Below are 21,615 nucleotides of genomic sequence, written 5' to 3'. Positions count from 1 at the left end.
CGCCCGTGACCCTTGACGTCCACCCCGCGTTTTCTGCCTGGAAACATCGCGAGCTAATCGGAGCCGTGAAAACGCAAGATTCCAGCGGTTGGAGGCGGCGTGGGGTAAAGTTTTGACGTGCCTCGGCTCGTTAACACACTATTGATCTGTTTTTGTCTCAGTCACGGTGACAAACACTCCCTAAGTGCGGTTTCTGCAGCGTCTTCAATACATTGCTGTCCTGTTAGAGATGGTGTCTCTATTTTAAGGTCCTGCCTCAAACTGTTTTGCGAGGAAGCTGCTGAATATTATCATAAAAATCTTGCTTATGAATTCAGGAAAGATATCTGACAATTAAACCATTATAAAACCCTTTTCATTCAGATCTACAATGGTGTTTTTAAGTACATCAGAGTACCATGTTACATGAATATGTTAATAATTATACTGTATGATGGTATAAATTACTGTATCATGGTACAGTATTGGATTGAGAATGCAATATATCATAATCAATAAAATATCAGAGTACCACGGTACATGAATATGTTAATAATTATACTGTATGATGGTATAAATTACTGTATCATGGTACAGTATTGGATTGAGAATGCAATATATCATAATCAATAAAATATCAAAGTACCACGGTTCATGAATATGGTAATAATTATACAGTATGATGGTATAAATCACTGTTCCATGGTACAGTATTGGATTGAATATGCAATATATCATTATCAATCAAATATCAGAGTACCACGGTACATGAATATGGTAATAATTATACAGTATGATGGTATAAATCTCTGTTCCATGGTACAGTATTGGATTGAGACTGATATTTTATGGATTATGATATATTGTAGAGTACCATGGTACATGAATAGGGTAATAATTATACAGTATGATGGTATAAATCACTGTACCCTGGTGTAATATTGGATTGAAAATGCAATATATCATAATCGATCAAATATATTTTTGCAACTGAATGCAAAATATGCAAGCTAATCTAAGTCTAATGTGTTTTATTAAAGAAATGGGGTCGGATCAAAGTACCAGTTCAGTTGATGACCAGCAACAGAAGAATCCAGGCCATCTGGAAGGTGAAGCATCTTCATCCAGTGTCCAAACTCCTGGCCCTGAGTCCCGGGACCAGCGGGATCCAGACACTGACCTGCCCCAGTGCCGAATAGGCACCAGAAAGGTAGACGACATGAGCTTCATGATATCCTGCACTAACTGGTACTAAAGTCCGGAGATCGACTATATTGGTCGTTTCGTCCATGAATTCGGTGTGGGACAACAGAAGACATGGAGGCGCTGGAGTTGCAATGGGTTTGATGCCATTAAAGACTTGAGTTTTGGCTCACGTTTGTAATGTATTTACAAACACAACCTGTTCTTCTCAACACTTCTGTACTGACTGCTTTGTATCAAAAGCATGTATTATGTAGTTGATCTCAACTTGCACTTATAAAATATGCATGTACAAATATTATGAATTTCCTTGTTATACAGTGGTGCTTGAAAGTTTGTGAACCACTTGGAGAATAAGATAAGATATTTATACATAAAATAGCTTTGCTGTAGCTCAAACAGTAGAGCATGGCGCTAGCGACGCCAAGGTCATGGGTTCGATTCCCAGGGAAAGCAAGAACTGACAAAATGTAAAATGTGTACCTTGAATGAAATGTAAGTCGCTTTGGATAAAAGCGTCTGCCAAATGCATAAATGTAATGTAAATGTAAATAAGTTTGCATGGGGGGAGGGTTGGGTTGAAAAGGTAAATTGTTCTAATTTGTCTTCCAGGAAACATGTAAGTATCATCTGTTGCTTCTATAAAGGGCAAGTGCTAAAAGAAAAACATATATATATATATATTTAGGGTTATGCTGCGTTCACACCAAATGCGAATAGAGCGTCAAAATCATGTCTACCGCGTCTAGTGTCATAAAACACCTCAGCCTCTTTTCATTTTCATTAAAAATATATATTAAACATTAATAGTCACACAAATGTGGTCCAGGCAACTCCTACTTTATCTTCACCATGGGCGTCGGAAGCAAAAAAAATGTGGGTGGGTCCTCTCTCAGAACATTTTTACTGGAGTAGATGCCATTTACATTAAGTACAAATATATTGCCTTGTTTGCTAAACATCTGGTTGGACAAGACAAGTTTACGGAAATCACCTTGTCCTTGACAGCTGCTATAGTGTAGGGGTAAGACGCATGGCATCAAGTTTTGATGCAAATCGACCCGCGGTTCGAATCTGCCTTTTACTGAACTAACTCTACTCCCTCTTCCCATCACATTTCAGATCGGAAAGGCATTTATTTTCAATAAAAATGACAAAAATATTAGAAAAGTGGAAATAAAGTGTCTAACGTGTTTAATAATAAGTGTTTATTGGTTAGGAGTAGGTAAACAGACATGTGCTGGATTAGAGACGATAAAAGTGAGTGGGTCCAATATCATTGATCGTAAAAAGTGGGTGGGTCTTGTCCCGCCCACATACAATGGTTCCGACGCCCATTATCTTCACTGCATGTATATTTAAATATCCTTAAAAAGTAAAGTTATGAAACTTCTCTTTGCCCTCAGTCAAAACGATTTGGCAGACAACAAATTATAGATTCATGACACCAAAGATCGGCCGTTAGATCTACACAAGATGAACCACCACAGGACATCAGAGCAGCGGCAGATGGCAGAAGGACTGGCCGAGGAAAGGCTGCTCTCGCTGGGGTTAATGAGGGCTGAACGCCCGGTGATCGCCTGGATCTCACAACTCCAAAAACACAAGATTATTTTTTTTAAATAGGCGCTCTCTTTATAAATAAACCACAGATTTGAGCTTTAAACAACTACATTCTCACCTGAAAAAGTCTTAAAGGTCCCATGGCATGAAATTTTCATTTTATGAGGTTTTTCAACATTAATATGAGTTCCCCTAGCCTGAATATTGTCCCCAAGTGGATAGAAATGTTGATCGGTGTAAAACCGAGTTGTGGCTGTCTTTCTCTGCCTTTGAGAAAATGACAGGCCAGACTAGCCAATCCTGAAGTCGCCTGGTTTGACGTCCAAGCAGGCACGGTTTCCTCCCTTTCCTCCGCCCAGAGAATCTGGCACGCCCATGCAAACGCTCGTCGAGAGATCATTGCATCATTGCTTGTGAACGAGTGAACGCTGGCAGTTTCTCAGTGTTTGGATGTACAAATTAAAACAGAAGTCTTTTTTCAGTTCCTTCTGATCTGTGATCAGTGATTTCTGATGTGTAGCTAATTATTTATTATTCGTGCACACAATGCGGCTTCTCTCTCTCCAGACAGAACGGTGTTTTCGTGTTTTATATCTTGTGAGTCAGTGTTTTTGTACGTCCTCGTCGCGTCTATCGGTTCTAAAATGTGCATACAGTCGTTTCTGCTCAACATCAGCAGAGCCACATCTTTAGAGATAAACCTCACACACGCCGAAGCTCGGCCTTCAACATCCCCGACCCACAGTACTGCATCTGGCCCACAGCGGAGGCACCAAACGCGGCGTGAGATTAAGCAGAAGGGGGGTAAGCTTGAGCATATCCGGGCTAGCCAGCCTAGCCCCACAATAAACTGGATTACATCCGATTACTGCTGTTGTGTCTTTGTTTGCGCTGTGTACTCAACGCGCGTCACTGACGCTTTTATTTTATTTTAAAAATAATGCTATTATCAACACTTACTTTTAACTCGTTCATCTCGACAGCTGTAATGGTACTTTGCATGTGTTACAAAGTTGGTAGAATAATGATGAAGAGACGGACTCGGTGTGACTGGGACTCGTGTTTATTCAGAACTCTCAGATACAAACACAATAAACTCGCGCTGACTGACAGCGCTCTCATAACTCAGTAGTTACTATAAATAACTTTGTTAGCAATCGCTGAGCTCAGTCTCTGATACATTAGTGATGTCCGGTTCGCGAACGATCTTTCTTTTGAACCAGTTCTTTTTAGTGAACCGAATCAGTTCACCAAATCGGACTGAATCGTTCTAAACGGTTCGCGTCTCCAGTCAGCGCTGATCCATAATTTACTAAAGTTACTAACTTTCTGACATGAGTGACAGTCCCTCCGACTAGAAATAGACTAATAACCTAAAGTATATGCTGTAACTAAAACAGTTCAGACATGCTGAGAACTGATGTGAAGTGAACTCAGGTCCATCCGTCTCCCTGGCAGACTCGTGCCTGCTCGTGCCTCGATAAACCACGCCCCCTCCGCTCATATAAAATGCAAAGATGTCAGCCAATCACAACAGTGGGCGTTTTTACTGAAGTCTCACAGCAGACACGCCTCTTGAAGCAGGGCATTCAGCCACAGGGCAAACAGCAGTATAGAAAAAATGCCTTTTATTTCTAAATTATGACATTTTATGATGTAAAAGTCATACTAACAATATAAGTACAGCTCAGGAAACATTATAAAATAATAGAAAAATGCCATGCCATGGGACCTTTAAAACTACATTTTGTGACACAATAGTAGTATTTTTTAATTATGCAGGGTTTCTCATCACGTCACTTTACCACGTGACAGCAGTGAGCAGGCTCCTGATTGGTTAACGCGGCGCGAATTGACGCCAAAGTTCAAAAAGTTTAAAGTTTCTCAAATCGGGCGTCAGACGTGAATTCGCTTCAAACGCATGAATGCACAAAAGCACCAAGACCGAACTGGACGCGCAAATGAGGCGGAATCGCGTCCATAGCGTCGCAAGACCTCTTTCCATTGACTTAACATTGAAATCACTCGCTCCTGACGCTCTATTCGCGTTTGGTGTGAACACAGCAATAGAGTTCAAAAGTTTTCACCCCCGGCTCTTAATGCACTGTGTTTCCTTCTGGAGCATCAGTGAATGTTTCAAAGTCCTCAGTGTGAAACGATGGATCTCAAAATTAGGGCTGCACAATATATCGAAATATCTCAAATGTACACAGCGTAATATGCATATCGCAACGGCACAAAATATCTGAATGATTTTAATAGGCTACTTCAATATTGTGAAAAGTGTACGTTTTAGGTCGACGCATATAGCAGAAAATAGACTGGGCACACGCAATAACTTGTGGAAAACAACTCCTTGCAGTCGCACTGTCTGACACACACACCGAAACGTGCGCACAAGCCGCCTCTCTGAAAGTGTGTGTTCCCCTCAGTTCTGTTTCGTGTCTTGTTACACACTCAAACTGTCAAATACACACAGTTGTGTCAAAATGGCTGTCTTGATGAGTGTTGTTCATGTAAACACAGTCGGTTATGCTTTAAGTGAACATTATCAGTTGGGGAAAGAAACCGGATGCGTGTCAATAGGATCCATGCATTAGGTCTTAAAGTGACAGTACAGTAATACAGTAAACCTACCGCTGTCTGTCAAACAACAAAAGAAAAAGAGAAAATCACTATTGGCTGAATAACCTCTGTAGCTTTATTATGTATCAGTGTATATTTAATTAATGTGAAGAAGAGTTCTTATTTTTAATAACAAATAATCGTCCACCGACTCCACCCCTACTTCAGGTGTCTTTGTTTACTGTTCTTGATGTTAAGTTTTAGGTTGATATAACTATATATTACCAAGTCAAGCAAAGAGTTTTTGGTATTTAAATATTGCCATTAATTATCTTTTGTTTGTTTACATTGATGTTAAAATTATATTGGCAGATTTTTGACATTAATTTTTGCTAAAACACTGCTGATCACTTTCAGAGGTTGTAGCGATGCTTTCTTTTCCCAGAAAGAATGTTAAACACATAAATGGTATCATTCTCAGTTTTTAGATATAATTTAAATCGATTTTAGACACTTAAAGCAATATCGTATCGCATATCGAAAATCATATTTAACAAGGTATTGCATATCACATTTTTCTTCAATATCGCAGAGCCCTACTCAAAATCATAGTAACTGCTGGAAAGGATTCAAATATGCGAAAGATTTTGGAAAACTGAAGAATTTGCAGGACCTGGAGGATTTTTCTGATGAACGTTGGGCAGTTTAACTGAGACTCACGAACAACACACAACACACAAACAGCCGTGGATCGTAAGGGAACGACACAGTATTAAGAATCAAGGGTTCATAAACTTTTGAACAGGGTCATTTTAATAAATTCAGCTATTTGTTAGTATTGTAGACTATATGTAAACATCTTTTATGTAAAACATCTAATTCAGGATAGTACTAAATAAAAAATAACGTGCATTTTGTCTGATCCCTCTTATGTTGTTAAAATGATTCACATTTTCACAGATTCTGCAAGGGGTTCACAAACTTTTAAGCACTACTGTATTTGTAAAGCATCCATCCAGAAAGCACCAAACACTCAACATTTATGTAATTTTATTTTATTGACATTTCTTTGAACGTGGTGATATTAGATACACAGTGTAAAACTGTAGACCGAAAACCGTAAATAAAAACGACTCGTTGTTCAAAGAATTAAAAACAGGATTTAAGAAATAAAACTTAAATCATATCTAATATTAGTAAAGCAATCACTCTGATTCTTAATAATCAACATTATGCATGACAATGTGAAATCATAGGCTACCGTTAGAGTGAAAGAAAAATACAAAAGGTCTGAAAAGTTTCAGTAAATCTTTGTATTTACATGACCATTAAAACCCGGACGAAGCTGAGCGGACATTTGACCTGTAAATCAGAAAATATCAAAACTCCAAGGACAGAATCTGGATTGATTTAAACCTCAGAGTGAGGCGTTCACTCTTGTCAAAGGGAAAAAAGAACCAGTTATATACACTAATACAGTAAATTTCCCCCATGGTCAGTCAAGAAAAAGGATAATAAAAAACAAACCAACAAAACATTAAAGCTATCTCAGATAAAATCTCCATTAAAATTAACCCTCTGTAATTATAAAGCGTAAATACAGTTGGTTCCTTGACTACCTCTGATATGTTTGTCCTATTGTTAGTCTCATAAAAGGACCATAAAAAACAAAAGGCAACAGCAGCTCGGGTTTAAAGTGACTGTTGTCCAAAGCCACGATCATACCCATTAAAAAGAGGCAAATTACCAGAGTATTCCTATTTACGTATCTCCCTGTACAGTTCTGTATTTTTTTATTTTATTTGTAATTTTCTGTGCAACTAATGTGGTTATAGGCATGGCTTCACCTTGATTTCAAATTAAACTGTGTAGAATACCCTTATGTCTCCTTTAATGATAAATAAATAGCTTTTCATATGATACGCCTCTATCTTAACAAACCTTTCACGTTACCGTACGACAAACATTTCTAAAGATATCCACCTTTGATAAATACACTTTAGTTCTTCTGTTAAACGTTTCACTTCTGACACTGCTAAATGTTCAGTGTGTTAATATATACACATAATACTGGCTTGCGCAGTGCTCTGTTAGCTTCAGAATTCCCTTATGAAATGGCATGGTTTCATAACTTAAATGTCCTGTTTTTTTTTTCACAATCAAATCCTTAAGTGATAATAGTGCAGATTAAAAGATAAATATAGCTGCAAGCACCAGGGCCAAGCACAAAAAGAAACTATGTGACATAAAAGCATGGCTGGGAGTTTCAGAAAAACTGCAACAATATGCAATAGCATTTTTGGAAATTTCATTATAACGCTGTCTCGAAACGTTTTGAGTACCTTCAGGGCATGGTCCCAAATGGCACATACCAAGTTTCATAACAACACGCTAATGTGTTCATACAACAAAATACTGCACTGTAGTTAGTGCTGATTTAACATTTTGTTCAATTATAGCGCCACCAAGTGGTGCAATCCCACTACTTTTTTTATGTGTCCTCAGAGTGCGCTCATAAATACGTGTGTCAAATTCTGTCAAAATATCTCATTTCGTTTTGGAGTTATAGACCAATTTTGGCAAGTTATAAGCAAAAATAGGCATTTTCCTATCTCCAGACCAGTAGGTGGCGCTGTGCCGAAACACTGCATGTAGCCTCAGGTCATGCTTTTGATGACATGTACCAAGTTTGGTCTAAATACGCTAAAGTGCTGCGGAGATATTGCCTCACATCCAATTTGGCGTGCTTTTTGTCGAATTTTTTCGCCACCAAGTGGTGCAATCCCACTACTTTTTTTATGTGCCCTCAGAGTGCGCTCATAAATACGTGTGTCAAATTCTGTCAAAATATCTCATTTCGTTTCGGAGTTATAGACCAATTTTGGCAAGGTATAAGCAAAAATAGGCATTTTCCTATCTCCAGGCCAGTAGGTGGCGCTGTGCCGAAACATTGCATGTAGCCTCAGGTCATGCTTTTGATGACATGTACCAAGTTTGGTCTAAATACGCTAAAGCGCTGCAGAGATATTGCCTCGCATCCAATTTGGCGTGCTTTTTGTAGATTTTTTGTCAAATTCTGTCAAAATATCTAATTTAGTTTAGGAGTTATAGACATTTATATTTATAAACACAAAAAATGACCCATGTTTGACTTTGATTGCATTTATTTGCCACTTACAATCAAAATTGGCCGACGTCCAAAATAGCCTATATGGGAAAATTGGGTATCATTTGACTCTGCATGTAGTACCGAATCTAATGAGACCATTTTGGGGTTTTATTTCGGAAGTTATAAGCAAAAATAGCAATTTCTCATATCTCCAGACCAGTAGGTGGCGCTGTGCCAAAACATTGCATGTAGACTCAGGTCATGCTTTTGATGACATGTACCAAGTTTGGTCTAAATACGCTAAAGCGCAGCGGAGCTATTGCCTCACATCCAATTTGGCGTGATTTTTGTCGAATTTGTTCGCCACCAAGTGGTGCAATCCCACTACTTTTTTTATGTGTCCTCAGAGTGCGCTCATAAATACGTGTGTCAAATTCTGTCAAAATATCTCATTTCATTTCGGAGTTATAGACCAATTTTGGCAAGTTATAAGCAAAAATAGGCATTTTCCTATCTCCAGACCAGTAGGTGGCGCTGTGCCGAAACACTGCATGTAGCCTCAGGTCATGCTTTTGATGACATGTACCAAGTTTGGTCTAAATACGCTAAAGCGCTGCGAAGATATTGCCTCGCATCCAATTTGTCGCGCTTTTTGTCGAATTTGTTTGCGCGTTATTCGAGAACAGTTGGGTTTATCAAAAAGCTTTTGATAACTTTTTGCCAGCATGGTCTGAAGATGATCTGATTCCATTTTTCATGCAAATCGGACAAACTATCTTGGAGGAAAATTTTCATGACAGAAAATGGCGAATCGTCTTGAGCCAATCAGAGGGAAAATATAATTTAGTTTCTAGCCCTTATGGTTCAAAATGTGAAACTTTGAACAGTTGGTGGCGCTAGAGGGATTGAGTTAGAGACTCCAAATTTGCTGTGGTGAATGTTTGGCCCGTTCTCTATCAGTGTGCCAAATTTCACAACTTTTTACCGTACGGTTCTATGGGCTGCCATAGACTCCCATGGCGGAAGAAGAAGAATAATAAGAAAACTAACGGATAAAACAGATGCCATCGCACCTTTGGTGCTTGGCCCCTAAAAATGCTTGCAGACCTTATTCTGAAACACTTGGTCACGTCATGCATTTTTATTAATGCAAGTAAATTGTAAATGCTCTCCAAAAAGCATTTGAGACCAATATTCTGGAGATGTTTGGAATGGCATGCATCTGGTTCTCCAGGGCACATCTGTAAATGTTAGTCGTCCCAAAAGGAATCACGGCACATACAGATGTTTGGGCGTAAGCACATTAAACAACATTGATTTGCATATAGTTCAGAAATAGATTCATAGTAGGTTTTGCCATTTATGTGGATTGCAATACGAACGATCAAGATGCATGACGTGACCATGTGTAAATACCTCTAGAGCTGTCCATTATTCTGTAAATAAATTTGAATTTGACATTTTGATCTCTGTACTTAAGCAGCCTTGCCACAAGAGTTTTTCTTCCATCACAAGACATCCTCATATCGATAAAGAACATACTTTAAAACTGCTATATAAGATGTCCGTCATCCATAATAAACACATAAAGCCTCTTAAGTATGGAACTGGAACACACTATTGTGCCACATTGTCAAATTCAGTCCATGGCTTATTAGAGCAAGTGGTCTTGCCGTCTCTTATACCAACACCAGCTCATCAGACGGATTAAAAGTTGAGGAAGACAATTGGTGATGCACAGTGTGTTCCATTAAAAATACTCCCACCCAGTACTTCCTGTACCCGAGACATTAGATCACTTCAGGGCCACATTGCTTGTTGTTGCGAACAGGTGCTCTAGATTCAGAGCTGACTAATAAAAATGCTTATCTGAGAGACAATAACATTGAGTCTTTCCCAAGTGGGCACAAACATGTAAAATCTGCTCTAGTTTCATGCCACTTCTCTTCCCACGATCAAGCTGCTCGCGCAACAGATCCAAAAGATGGTATACGAGAAGGAGGGCAACAAAAATGTGCATTGTTTTCACTTAGTAAAGGCATTGAATAATATAGAAATCAAGGGATGTATTCATGTATCCACTGTTGAAATAATGAGGTGGAACTCAATGTAAATGAGCAGTGTTCAGTGTGCCATAGCGGACTTAAAGACAAGGCACAATGTCTTAAAGGGGTACAGTCAGGTAACCCCTCCACAGTACTACTGCATTGAGCTAGTTAGATCAAAACACCAGGCTAAATATACATTTTTGGTAACACTTTACTTGAAGGGGTGTGCATAAGACTGATATGACACCTTCATAATCATGACATATCATGAATATGAAGGAGTTTGTATGCATGTTCATGACGACTGTCATTAAGTGTCATTCGCTCAATTATGTCATTTTTAATGCAAAGATGACATTATTTGAGATGTCTTTGTTATGACAACTTGACATAAACCAATACATCATAACCTGTCAGTGTCTTTGTCATGATAACTTAACATTACCAAGACAACATAACCTGTCATAAATCTTTTTTTCAGTGGTATAAGTTGAATTTGTCATTAAAACGTCATTAAGTGTTAATACTTTTATAACAGCGTCGTGAATATTTTTCAGTTCATAATGTTTTTTTTTTTTTTTTTTAAGTTTCCTAAACAGTTAGTTACAGCATCCCACACATTTATATTTTCTTGAAAGGCTTTTTTACATCATGGATAAGTCTGGCTAAGACACCATCATAATGACATACACCTAACCAGTGGTGCCACTCTATCATTTTGAGGCGAGTTTTCACTGTTATAAAATAATTTGACAGAGTATTGACACTTAATGACATTTTAATGACAAATTCAACTTGTACCACTGTAGTTTAGGTCAAGGAAAATATTCATGACACTTCTATAAAATATTTTTACAGAGTATTAACACTTAATTTGGATAATATTTAAGATTTTAATTCTTAAGTTTGATCATTAATCTGCTATGTCATGTTTATGACAGGTTATGTTGTCTTGGTAATGTTAAGTTGTCATGACAAAGACACTGACAGGTTATGATGTATCGGTTTATGTCAAGTTGTCATAACTAAGACATCTCAAATAATGTCATCTTTGCATTAAAAATGTCACAATTGAGCGAATGACACTTAATGACAGTTGTCATGAACATGCATAAAAACTCCTTCATATTCATGTCATGTCATGATTATGGTCTTATCATGTCAGTCTTATGCACACCCCTTCAAGTAAAGTGTTACACATTTTTTTCCACCGTGTTCTAAAACAATCCATAGTCAATCGTTATACCAAGCATTCTTCGAACAAAAAAGGTACAACGATAATACAGTACGCTAAAAATGACCGCTTTGAATCTTTTCGTCTTTCAAATCAGTGGTTACGTGATGGTTCCCCTTTAAAGAAGGCCCAAAAGAGGGTGAAATGTTACTTTGGAAGACACAACTAATTTTGTCTCACCCAGAAAACCTTCAACAGGCGGCAGGACTATTCAGAAAACATTCATGTTGGTTGAAATGTATTATAAAATCAGATGATCTCCAAGCGGTCGATCGTTTGGGCAGATGTATATATGGCAACTACAAAAGTGACGTAATGTCACAGACACCATGCCATTGAAGCCAGCTCAGTGTAAAACTATGGTAAAGCTCGAAGAGATGCTCAAACCATTGGTTAGAAACCTAAAAAGTAGATGCCAGGTAGTTTCTGTTGCAGATCCATGCTCCATTGAACTGTGAATACAATATGTACACGATTCTCTGCGGAATAAACAAAAAGTGGCTTTTTCGTAGCTCTTTCCACAGAGAAAAACAAAATGGGTTTCATTACATGCAACCTAAATGTGTTAAGGCAAAAATATCAGCAAAACCCCAATGCCAAAGGATAAACCATGTGCTAAGTGAAGCCTTATAGGGAGTCTCGCCGAGTCTACCATCTTAATATTGTGATTAAGATGCTACAAACCTTTAATATATACTGTATATATATATACGCCCGAAGCTTTGTCAGGCTAATCCAAAAAGTTCCATTCGGATATCTGAAAACATCAATTACATCTCGGCTCCTTCTTATGTGCAACGTATCATATCCAATCCCACAGCAGATGAGCACGAAATGATGTGTTAATATGGTACAGTCAGACACACTTCACTGTTAAATAGCACAGTCGAAAAACCAATAAAAGCACCCGACAGACATTTCTGAGCTAAGTGTTAGACGATCCACACACCGAACACGTGAAATTGAAGTCACTTCAACGCTAGACATACAGCATATTACGTTCATTCCAAGAGGACGGATGAACCGTTGAGAGATCATCTCCTGTAGGCAACGGGAACGAAGCGCTTTCATATTCAGATCTGTTCATTGTTCATGTTCCTGCCTGGCACCAGTGTCTCAAATATTACACTTGGTGAAATGGTAACAAGGTACAAGATGGAGGGAAAGGTGACGGATAAAAGCATCGCAAGAAATCAGGCCTAAAAAATCCCTCCTAAAAAGACATAACGCAAGTGCTTTCTGTTCAAAAAGAGATTGTTCCGACTGATAAATACAGCAAAAGAAAAGGAAAGGAGTACAGAGGCAAGTGGGAGGAGGTGTTAAGACTGCCCTAGTTATTATAAACCATACTCTGTGGAAATAGGTAGGCAGCTGAGGAAAGGAAGAAAAACGCAAACAAACATTCAGATTGATGTTATGAAGCGAATTCGTTTGAAAACTCCACCTAACCTCCCTATAAAAACATGACGCCGTCTTCGAAACTTTGACCCCGTGGACTGCAAGAATTCCTTGGTATTCTTTTCTATGGCCTTTCTACCTACATGGTTTTCAAGTCGTTTTTTGTTGTTTTGCTCGTTTCATTTCTTTGATAATACTTCATGTACAAGTTTGTGTTGACAACGAGACGAGGATTTGCTGGCGTTTCGCAAATCTGCGGTTCTTCCAACCCTCCCGGAGAAGAGAAAGCGATGGTCTCGGTCGAAGCTGGAGTGATGGTTCCTCAACCTGGTTAGCGTAACTTCACATGTTTCGATCCCCAGAAGTTTTGTCCGTTGGGCTCATGCTAAAAAAAATTGCAATATTTGTTGTAAAGTTTTGTCTCAAGTGGGAAGGAAGCGGAAACTCCCTTGCCTCGTCTTTTGTTCCCATTCTGGGACAAGGTTGTTCAGAAAACAGGCACTGGTCAAACCTCAGCATAGTAGCCCTCACTTATGTTCTGAAGCATTTGGGGTCCATCGCGCCCCTCGGTCCGTCATACCCACTCCTGCACGGGGTGTTTGTAGTAGGTCACGTGCTGTTGGACGTTTTTGTTCTTGAACTGGAAGATTGTATATACAAGGACCAGAATGCACAGTGAGAGGATGCACGGGATGACCACAGCGATTGCGTTTACAGTGCTGGGGACGTCATTAATGGCGACCATGATGTCGACATCATCGTGTGGAAGATGGCGGTCCTTGTTCTTTTCCACTTCCGACTGATCGCAGCCCATCCAGTCTTTGAGGATTGATTTGGGGTAGCCTGGCTCCACCGTTAACTTCTGGTTGTCGAACTTCCAGTAATCCTTTCCCTTGTAAAAGTAGGTATAAACTAGAAGAGAGAAACAAAGTAAGATATCAAACAGATGTCCACAACCAGAACTCATCTACTATTGGTCAACAATTAGATAATCCCACCCCCAAACTCGCACCAAACTTTCAAGGCCAAATACAGAGTTATTGTACAAAACGAATTCGAATCATGAATTGTAAAGCTCATTGTAAACATGAACAGATCAATGGTTGAAGGCCATTCAATGCAAGCAAATATTTACATGCAGGCAGAGATGCATGTCCTTTTCAGAAAGCTCAATTCATATTCATGATCACATAAATAGCCGTCCTTGTGAACACTCAATGACACGGTATTTCAAAAAGTTGTTCCAGTGTTGCACAATCCCTCCGAGGGCTGTCAGTTTGATTGCCAATGCCACATAAACAAACACATCCCAGACACTCACAGATGTGCACAGACCCACAACTACACGTACACTCAAAAAAATGATACGTGGGTTTTACTTAATTTTTTTTTATGTCAACAGGTTCCACGTAATTGGGTTATGTTGAATTGAACTAAAATTGTTTATTTCAGTAAACTTACGTTTTTTACGTAAGGTTAATTCAATGCCATTTAGTTAAATCAGGTTAACATTCTTAATTTTGTCCAAAACTATTCAATTTAATTGAATATAAAAAACAAACCAAAACAAGTAATCCAGTTTGATTGATTATTTTTATTTAATGAAATACTATTTGTACAACATTTACAAAACCTTTAACACGGTCTTATTGGCTAGCCAGAAGATGGTTTTGTTACATCCATGGCATGCCCAAAGTAGTTGTTTTTTAATATTAAAACAATTTTAATTGTTATTAGCAGGTCCTCAACCCAAACACATGCTCTACACTTCACCACAATGGTAACCTCCAAAAACACTAACATAACAAAAACGTTTAAATACCAACATAACCAAACATTAAGCATTAAAAAGTCTCTCCATTTTCTCATCTTGTTAAAAATGCATCAACTAGCACTTTATTTAAACATTTACTCTCCGAATTCAGCCCCTTTGCAAAGCATGATGGGAAGTGAAAGTCTTATTTCTTTGGGTTACTTGATTGAAACATGTTATTTCAAAATGAAAACATCAAGTTATGTCAAAGAGTAACGGTTTTAAGTCAGTTTAACATGAATCACTTACATTTGAACCAGAAACCTGATATAATTGTGTTAAATCAAGATGAATTGCTTAAATAAATTGAATATTTTTTGGAGTGTACATACAGCGAAGAGGCTTTAGACAGTAACCCCTGAGTGTGTGATTGATGAAGTGCTCGTCCTTCCTCTCTTACTATCTTACCGAGCAAAACATGGCAAATCCCTCTCGCAAAATCTGAGTGACAGTAAAATCATGAGCTACAGGCAGACCAAACAGTCCATATAACCCTCTTGGCTTCTCCATCTTGAGTCCTGGCCCTAGGCTCCATGTTGAGATGGAGGTTATGACAGAACAGATTATCATTTCTTCACTGGATAATACTCTAGAGAGAAGAAGGAGAAATCTGCAATTCTATGCAGCCACAGCAGAAATACTTGACTCTAGCGAATGACACTTGAGTATTTATCATTTGACCAGACTGACAGCAAAAGTGAGAATATCATTTGGGCAACTGTATCTTGGTCATCATCCAAAGTCGGCCATTTTAGTTTCTATAGTGCTAAACTGTCATTTAGATTCTGATTATTTACATATTTCCACTTTATTCATATTCTAGGTATATATTCAGTATATAGGGAAAGTCGTGGCCTAACGGTTAGAGAGTCAGACAGGTAACCCGAAGGTTGCAGGTTCGATTTTCGATTCCGGCAGGAAATGACTGAAGTGCCCTTGAGCTAGACACCTAAGCCCCAATTGCTCCCCAGGCGCCATAGTAAAAATGGCTGCCCACTGCTCCAGGTGTCTGTGTGTGTGTGTGTGTGTGTGTGTGTGTGTGTGTGTGTGTGTGTGTGTGTGTGTGTGTGTGTGTGTGTGTGTGTGTGTGTGTGTGTGTGTGTGTGTGTGTGTGTGTGTGTGTGTGTGTGTGTGTGTGTGTGTGTCCACGGTTTGTTCACTACTCATTACTCCTAATGTGTGTGCACTAACTTGGATGGGACAAATTCCGAGTTTTTTTTTTCTCTTTCAATTTATCCAACATTATGAATATTATCAAGATTTTAGATTTTATATGGTAACACTTTACTTATAGCCGTTATGTATAATGCATTATAAAGTATTTTTAATGCAGTAATTATTCCTTGTAATGTACTTCATAATGCATTGTATGGTCTCATGAATAATTGTAATAGATCAGGCATAACATTATGACCGGTGAAGTGAATAACACTGATTATCTCTTTGTTAGTGGGTGGGATATAGCAAGTGAACATTTTGTCCTCAAAGTTGATGTGTTAGAAGCATGAAAAATGGGCAAGCGTGAGGAACAATATTAAGTCATAATGTTATGCCTGATCGGTGTATACATTATAATACTTATCTATTCATTGAACACACCTTTAGAAAGTATAATGCATTAAAACACATGAAATACAACCGATTTCGTAATCTACATAATTTCATAATTCCTTGTTTTATAATAACCTTGGTTACAATTACTTATGAAAATATACATTATGCTTTATAATGTACATTAAGAATATCTTTATAATGCAAATTTTTAAGTGTTACCAAAATGTTTATTGAAGTCAATTTTGAATATTGAATTTGACTTTAATAATAATTAATTTTATATATATATATATATATATATATATATATATATATATATATATATATATATATATATATATATATATATATATATATATATATATATATATATATATATATATATATATATATATATATATATATAAAAATACAACTATTTAGAGTGAAGAACAGAGATATTTACTGTATTTCATTCCAAGCATTTTTAAGCTACTTAGCAGTCGTGTTTGGCTGAAAAAAATTGTTTTAAGCATCTTCAGAGCAAATACATTAATACTGGCATACATATTGAATGCCATCAAAGGATATGGACATAAGTGTCCATGACATCACCCGTAGGTTTCTGAAGAGCATTTTTGAAATTCACCCCCTCACAGTCGTCAAAATAGCCGTATAGACCAAAACCACAATTTGTCCCAGACTGTAAACATGTGTTCTTCTGCTGTAAAGTTGGGCATTTTAACATGGGGGGGTCTGTGGGATTGACCTGTCTCTAGTGGCCAGTCGATGAATTGCAGATTAAGTCACTTCCGTGTTGGATTCAAGAGAGAGACCGGAAGGTTGCCGCTTGCTATATACACTATTTCTTAGCTATATTGCCCAGTGATAGTACCACTTTAAAATAATTCAACCACATTCCCCCTTCACATAGTACCTTTCCAATCATTTGAACGTTATGTTCCCTGCATTAAAACTTCTGAGGCCTCTGATACCATTAAATGAGCTGTCTACCGTAACATTACAAAATATAATATTGAGGTATGAACAGCTGCCATTTTACTATATCAATGCATCGATTGTGACTGAATTTTAAAACCCAAAAGTTGTGTCTGCCTTTTCTCCCGGCGACTGTGCCAATCCAGACCTGCAATCCGATCGGCACGGAGGATGAGTCCGAGCCAAAACACTCTGTCAACACCACAATATTGCAGTGACTGCGCCAAACAAACACTAATCAATTACTCTACAAGGAAGACCTCAGCGCATATATTACTGCAACTAAAATACAGAAGATGGCTAAACCAACATGCACTATTCTCAAGTAATATCATTCATGTTTACGGTGTCCACGCAACAATGCATTAATATTGAACGTGTGGATTCAAGTGTGCATTTATTGGCTTTCAGTGCAATGACTATCCAAGCTTCACTGATTATAATGCACTATATGTAGGACTACACACTCAAGACCGAAGCTCAACCAACTCAAACCGGAGCGAAGCAATCAGATAAAATGCCCACCGACCACATGGCTGATTGCCACATTAAATATTGATTGGATATTGGAACCTCACTGACTCACATCCTTCTCGACTGACAAAGGCTCCTTGCGGTGCATCAGGGATGCCCTTCCAGACACTGATGGGTTTGGGGTAGCCTGGGTCAGCCGTGCGCTTCTCCTCGTTGTAGCGCCAATACTGGTCACCCTTGAAGAAGTACGTCTTGCCCACGGGTTCCCAGCGTAAGGCTGTGTCGATGCCATCGCGGGGCAGACAGTTGCCCAGCTCGACCAGGCTGTGAGGGTACCCGGGCTCGGCTGTAACCTCCTTGAAGATCCAGTATTTATCCCCTAGAGTCAAAACAAGAGGCAATGGTATATGATGGTTATATTCAATTATGTTATTGCATGACACCAAAAATATGCTTATCTACACCCAGAGATGTATAGTAACGAAGTAGAACTACTTCACTACTGTACTTAAGTACTAAAAGGCAGTATCTGTACTTTACTAGAGTATTATTTTTTTCTCCAACTTCCACTTTTACTTCAGTACATATTTTCGATGAGTTTAATACTTTTACTCCGATATTTTTTTTATGTGCTGCATCGTTACTCGTTACAATTATAAAAATGTTAGGAATCATTCCATTCCAAACCCACATTACCGCGCATGAGAGAGAGAGAGCGCGCGCGAGTGCGCGAGAGAGAGAGCGCGCGAGAGAGCCCCGCGAGCGCGCATTCACTGTCTTTAAAACAACACGAGCGTCTTGCGCTCAAATTGCTCTCTATTTGTTTACATAGTTAATGTGCACTGTGAAGTAGCATATACAAACAATGAACAGCTGTATTTTTATTAACTAAGATTAACAAAGATTAATAAATACAGTAACAAATGTATTGATCTTGGTTAGTTCATGTTAGTTATTAGTCTAATACATTAACTAATGTAATGTTAACAAATCAAACAATATTGTAAAGTGTTACAAACAAATAATTTACTCAGAACACCTCTTGAAATGAGAATATAAGTGTGCTTACCCCATTTTTTTTTTAGTAAGAGTGGTTATAGTAAGATTTAATCTTAATGAACTACAGTATTTTCAGGTTTTTTATATGACAATATGTAGAAAAATTACCTACCAACATTGTGATTGTCCTTTAGCTTAATCATTTGAAATAATAAAAACAATATGATGTTCAAACTTTTGACTACTTTCTTTAATAACTACATAACACAATACTTGTACTTTTACTTTCAGTACTTGAGTAGTACATTTTAAAATAAACTACTTGCAATACTTAAGTACAAAAAATGTTGAATACTTTAGTACTTCTACTTAAGTGTGGTGCTTAAAGAGCACTTCAACTTCTACTCAAGTCACTTTTTTGATAAGGAACTTGTACTTTTACTCAAGTATGTGTCTAGTACTTTATACATCTCTGTCTACACCGCATGTTTGGATATATGACTGTGAAGCTCTGATGGACTCGATCTACTCCATCTGTGTTCTGATCATCGTTCTGAATATGATCTGGCAAAAATGAGATTTTTGCTCAAAATGGTGCTTTTATCTGAAACTTACCCACATTCAAGTGTTGATAAAAAAAGAATTCATGAAGCTAGAATTAAACTGTTTTTATTAACCCTTGTGCATCCTCATGGTCATTTTTGTCTTTTTCAATTTAGTTTTTTTTGATAATTTTGCCTGTGTTAATGCTAACTACATACATTTTGGCACAGGTGTGTATTGTTATGGGAATTTGACTATTTCACTCCCCATCTCCTTTAAAAAATTTATTTTGCACTAGGTACACAAAATAGTTCCTCTTAGCATTGTTTGGACAAAAATGTCCCCGTTGAAAAGCAGTCAGGAGATTTAGTAGATTAACGTTGGTGAACTTGAACATGGAAAAACGGTGTGTACTGACGTCTTTCCGTGGTTGAAACAACATTTCTTTTAGTGTTCATTCATGTTTATTTCCTGCTAATCAGTCAACTAGAAGGAAGAGATGATCAGTTCACCAGCAGCTTTAGCTGAAGCGCTACAGCGATCACCACACATTAAAGAGCCACAAAACGCTATTTATTGTTTAGATTTCTTTAAAAAAAATGACAATTTCAAAGTTGAGACTTTGTTTCATATCAAAAGTAACTTGCGCTGTGCTGTCTGTCGGCGTGTTTTTACTATTTCACCCCCATTTCCTTTAAAAAATTAATTTTGCACTAGGTACACAAAATACTTCCTCTTAGCATCGTTTGGACAAAAACGTCCCCATTGAAACCCATTAAAACTGCACTTTTTAATCCCACGGCCATTTAACTAAACGATTAAATCTTTTTTAAATAGGCTTTCAATTCTGCTGGCAAGGCTTCAAAATTAAAATGTGTACTATTTTTTACCAGATGGTGCCATTTTTTTCAGGTTTGGCCTATAAATCAAATACTCACTTTATTCCTGTTTTCTGTTCATGCATATTATAAAGACAATTCACATTTCGCCCGCAAGGTTGATTGACAGGCGATCTGACCAATCACATCGCCGAATCTGCTGGTTTGCAGACTCTGTTTCATATCAAAAGCAACTTGCTCTGTCCTGTCTGTCGTCGTGTTGTCAGTGTCCTCTTTGCTCCGCGATGTATTTTGTCTACATGAGAACGTGTGTGTGTGGTGTGAGAGCGCCATGGCTTGTCGGACATAGCAACAGTAACTAAAAGGGGCGGGTCTTTGAGAACGGTCAATTGGATAAATTATGCAGCTGTAACTGTGTGGGTGTGTTGGTATGGATGTCAGAGAGTGGTTTGTATGTGTGTAATAAAAAATTGTGTGTGTGTGTGTGCTTGTAATATTTGAGAGAGAAAAACTCTGGATACTGCAAATAACAAATCCAATCGCTGTGTGTATCAGTGGAGTTCTGCTGGCATCTAATGGGGAAAAGTTGGCACTGCGCCCAAACAAACTGACTGAAAGCTCATTTTTTGAGATATCAACCTCACATTTGGAACACAGCTTTTTTAGATGTATGGGTTTGCTTTTCTAGCAGTTTTAGAGTTCAACATGTTTCATAAAATATATATTTTATATAAAATATTATTTATAAATAATTTTCATAAACTTCTATAACTTTTTTTGGTTTCACTCTGTTTTGGCTTCAACAATAATATGCCAAGGGTCTTCTTTAAAATGGGACCAAACTTAAGTCTGTGCTCCCAATATTAATTGAGTTTTTTGACATGGACATTTTGTCCTCTATGGATGTGTAACTTTTTTTAATTGATGCACAAGGGTTAAAAGTTTTTTTTTCTTCTTTTGATGTATTGCATGTTCAGATATTCCTATAAAATGTTGGCGACTTGAAAAAAAAAGCTGGTGGGGAAAGAGTTCAAATCAAAAGTTGTATTTGTTAACATTAGTTAATGCACTACGACCGCTTTCAACGGAAAACTGAAAACCTTTTATGCACACTACAACAGCATTTTGGGGGCCTGGAAATGCTAGCTTTTGAAAACACTGTCAAAGTGGAAGTGGAAGAGCTCAACTGCGGCATAATAAAAGCTCCACTGCTCTCAAGCCGTGTGTGAAGATTAATAAATCTGTAATACATCAGCTCATCCATGAATATGATTTCTGCCCGAGTCCCATCGTATTCTTTTCCACCGGCTGTAAAG

General features: G+C 37.9%; 1 protein-coding gene across 1 annotated transcript in view; it reads right to left on the bottom strand.

The window, feature by feature from the left end:
- Positions 1-13,673: 13,673 nt before the first annotated feature.
- The window catches only part of mmp24 (matrix metallopeptidase 24), a gene marked incomplete at its 3' end in the record, with an annotated part of 62,312 nt that continues 54,370 nt past the window's right edge, over positions 13,674-21,615 (bottom strand). The window contains exons 8-9 of the mRNA XM_079840908.1: positions 18,031-18,297; positions 13,674-14,011 (exon numbers count right to left, since the gene is read on the bottom strand). Coding sequence (XP_079697034.1) covers positions 13,674-14,011; positions 18,031-18,297 — 605 coding nt within the window. The remainder of the gene's footprint in view (positions 14,012-18,030; positions 18,298-21,615) is intronic.

This window comes from Gobio gobio (assembly GCF_949357685.1).
Source record: "Gobio gobio genome assembly, chromosome: 17".
Classification (NCBI taxonomy): domain Eukaryota; kingdom Metazoa; phylum Chordata; class Actinopteri; order Cypriniformes; family Gobionidae; genus Gobio; species Gobio gobio.
Note: the sequence above shows the minus strand (reverse complement) of the source record. Positions and strands in the feature narration are given on the sequence as shown.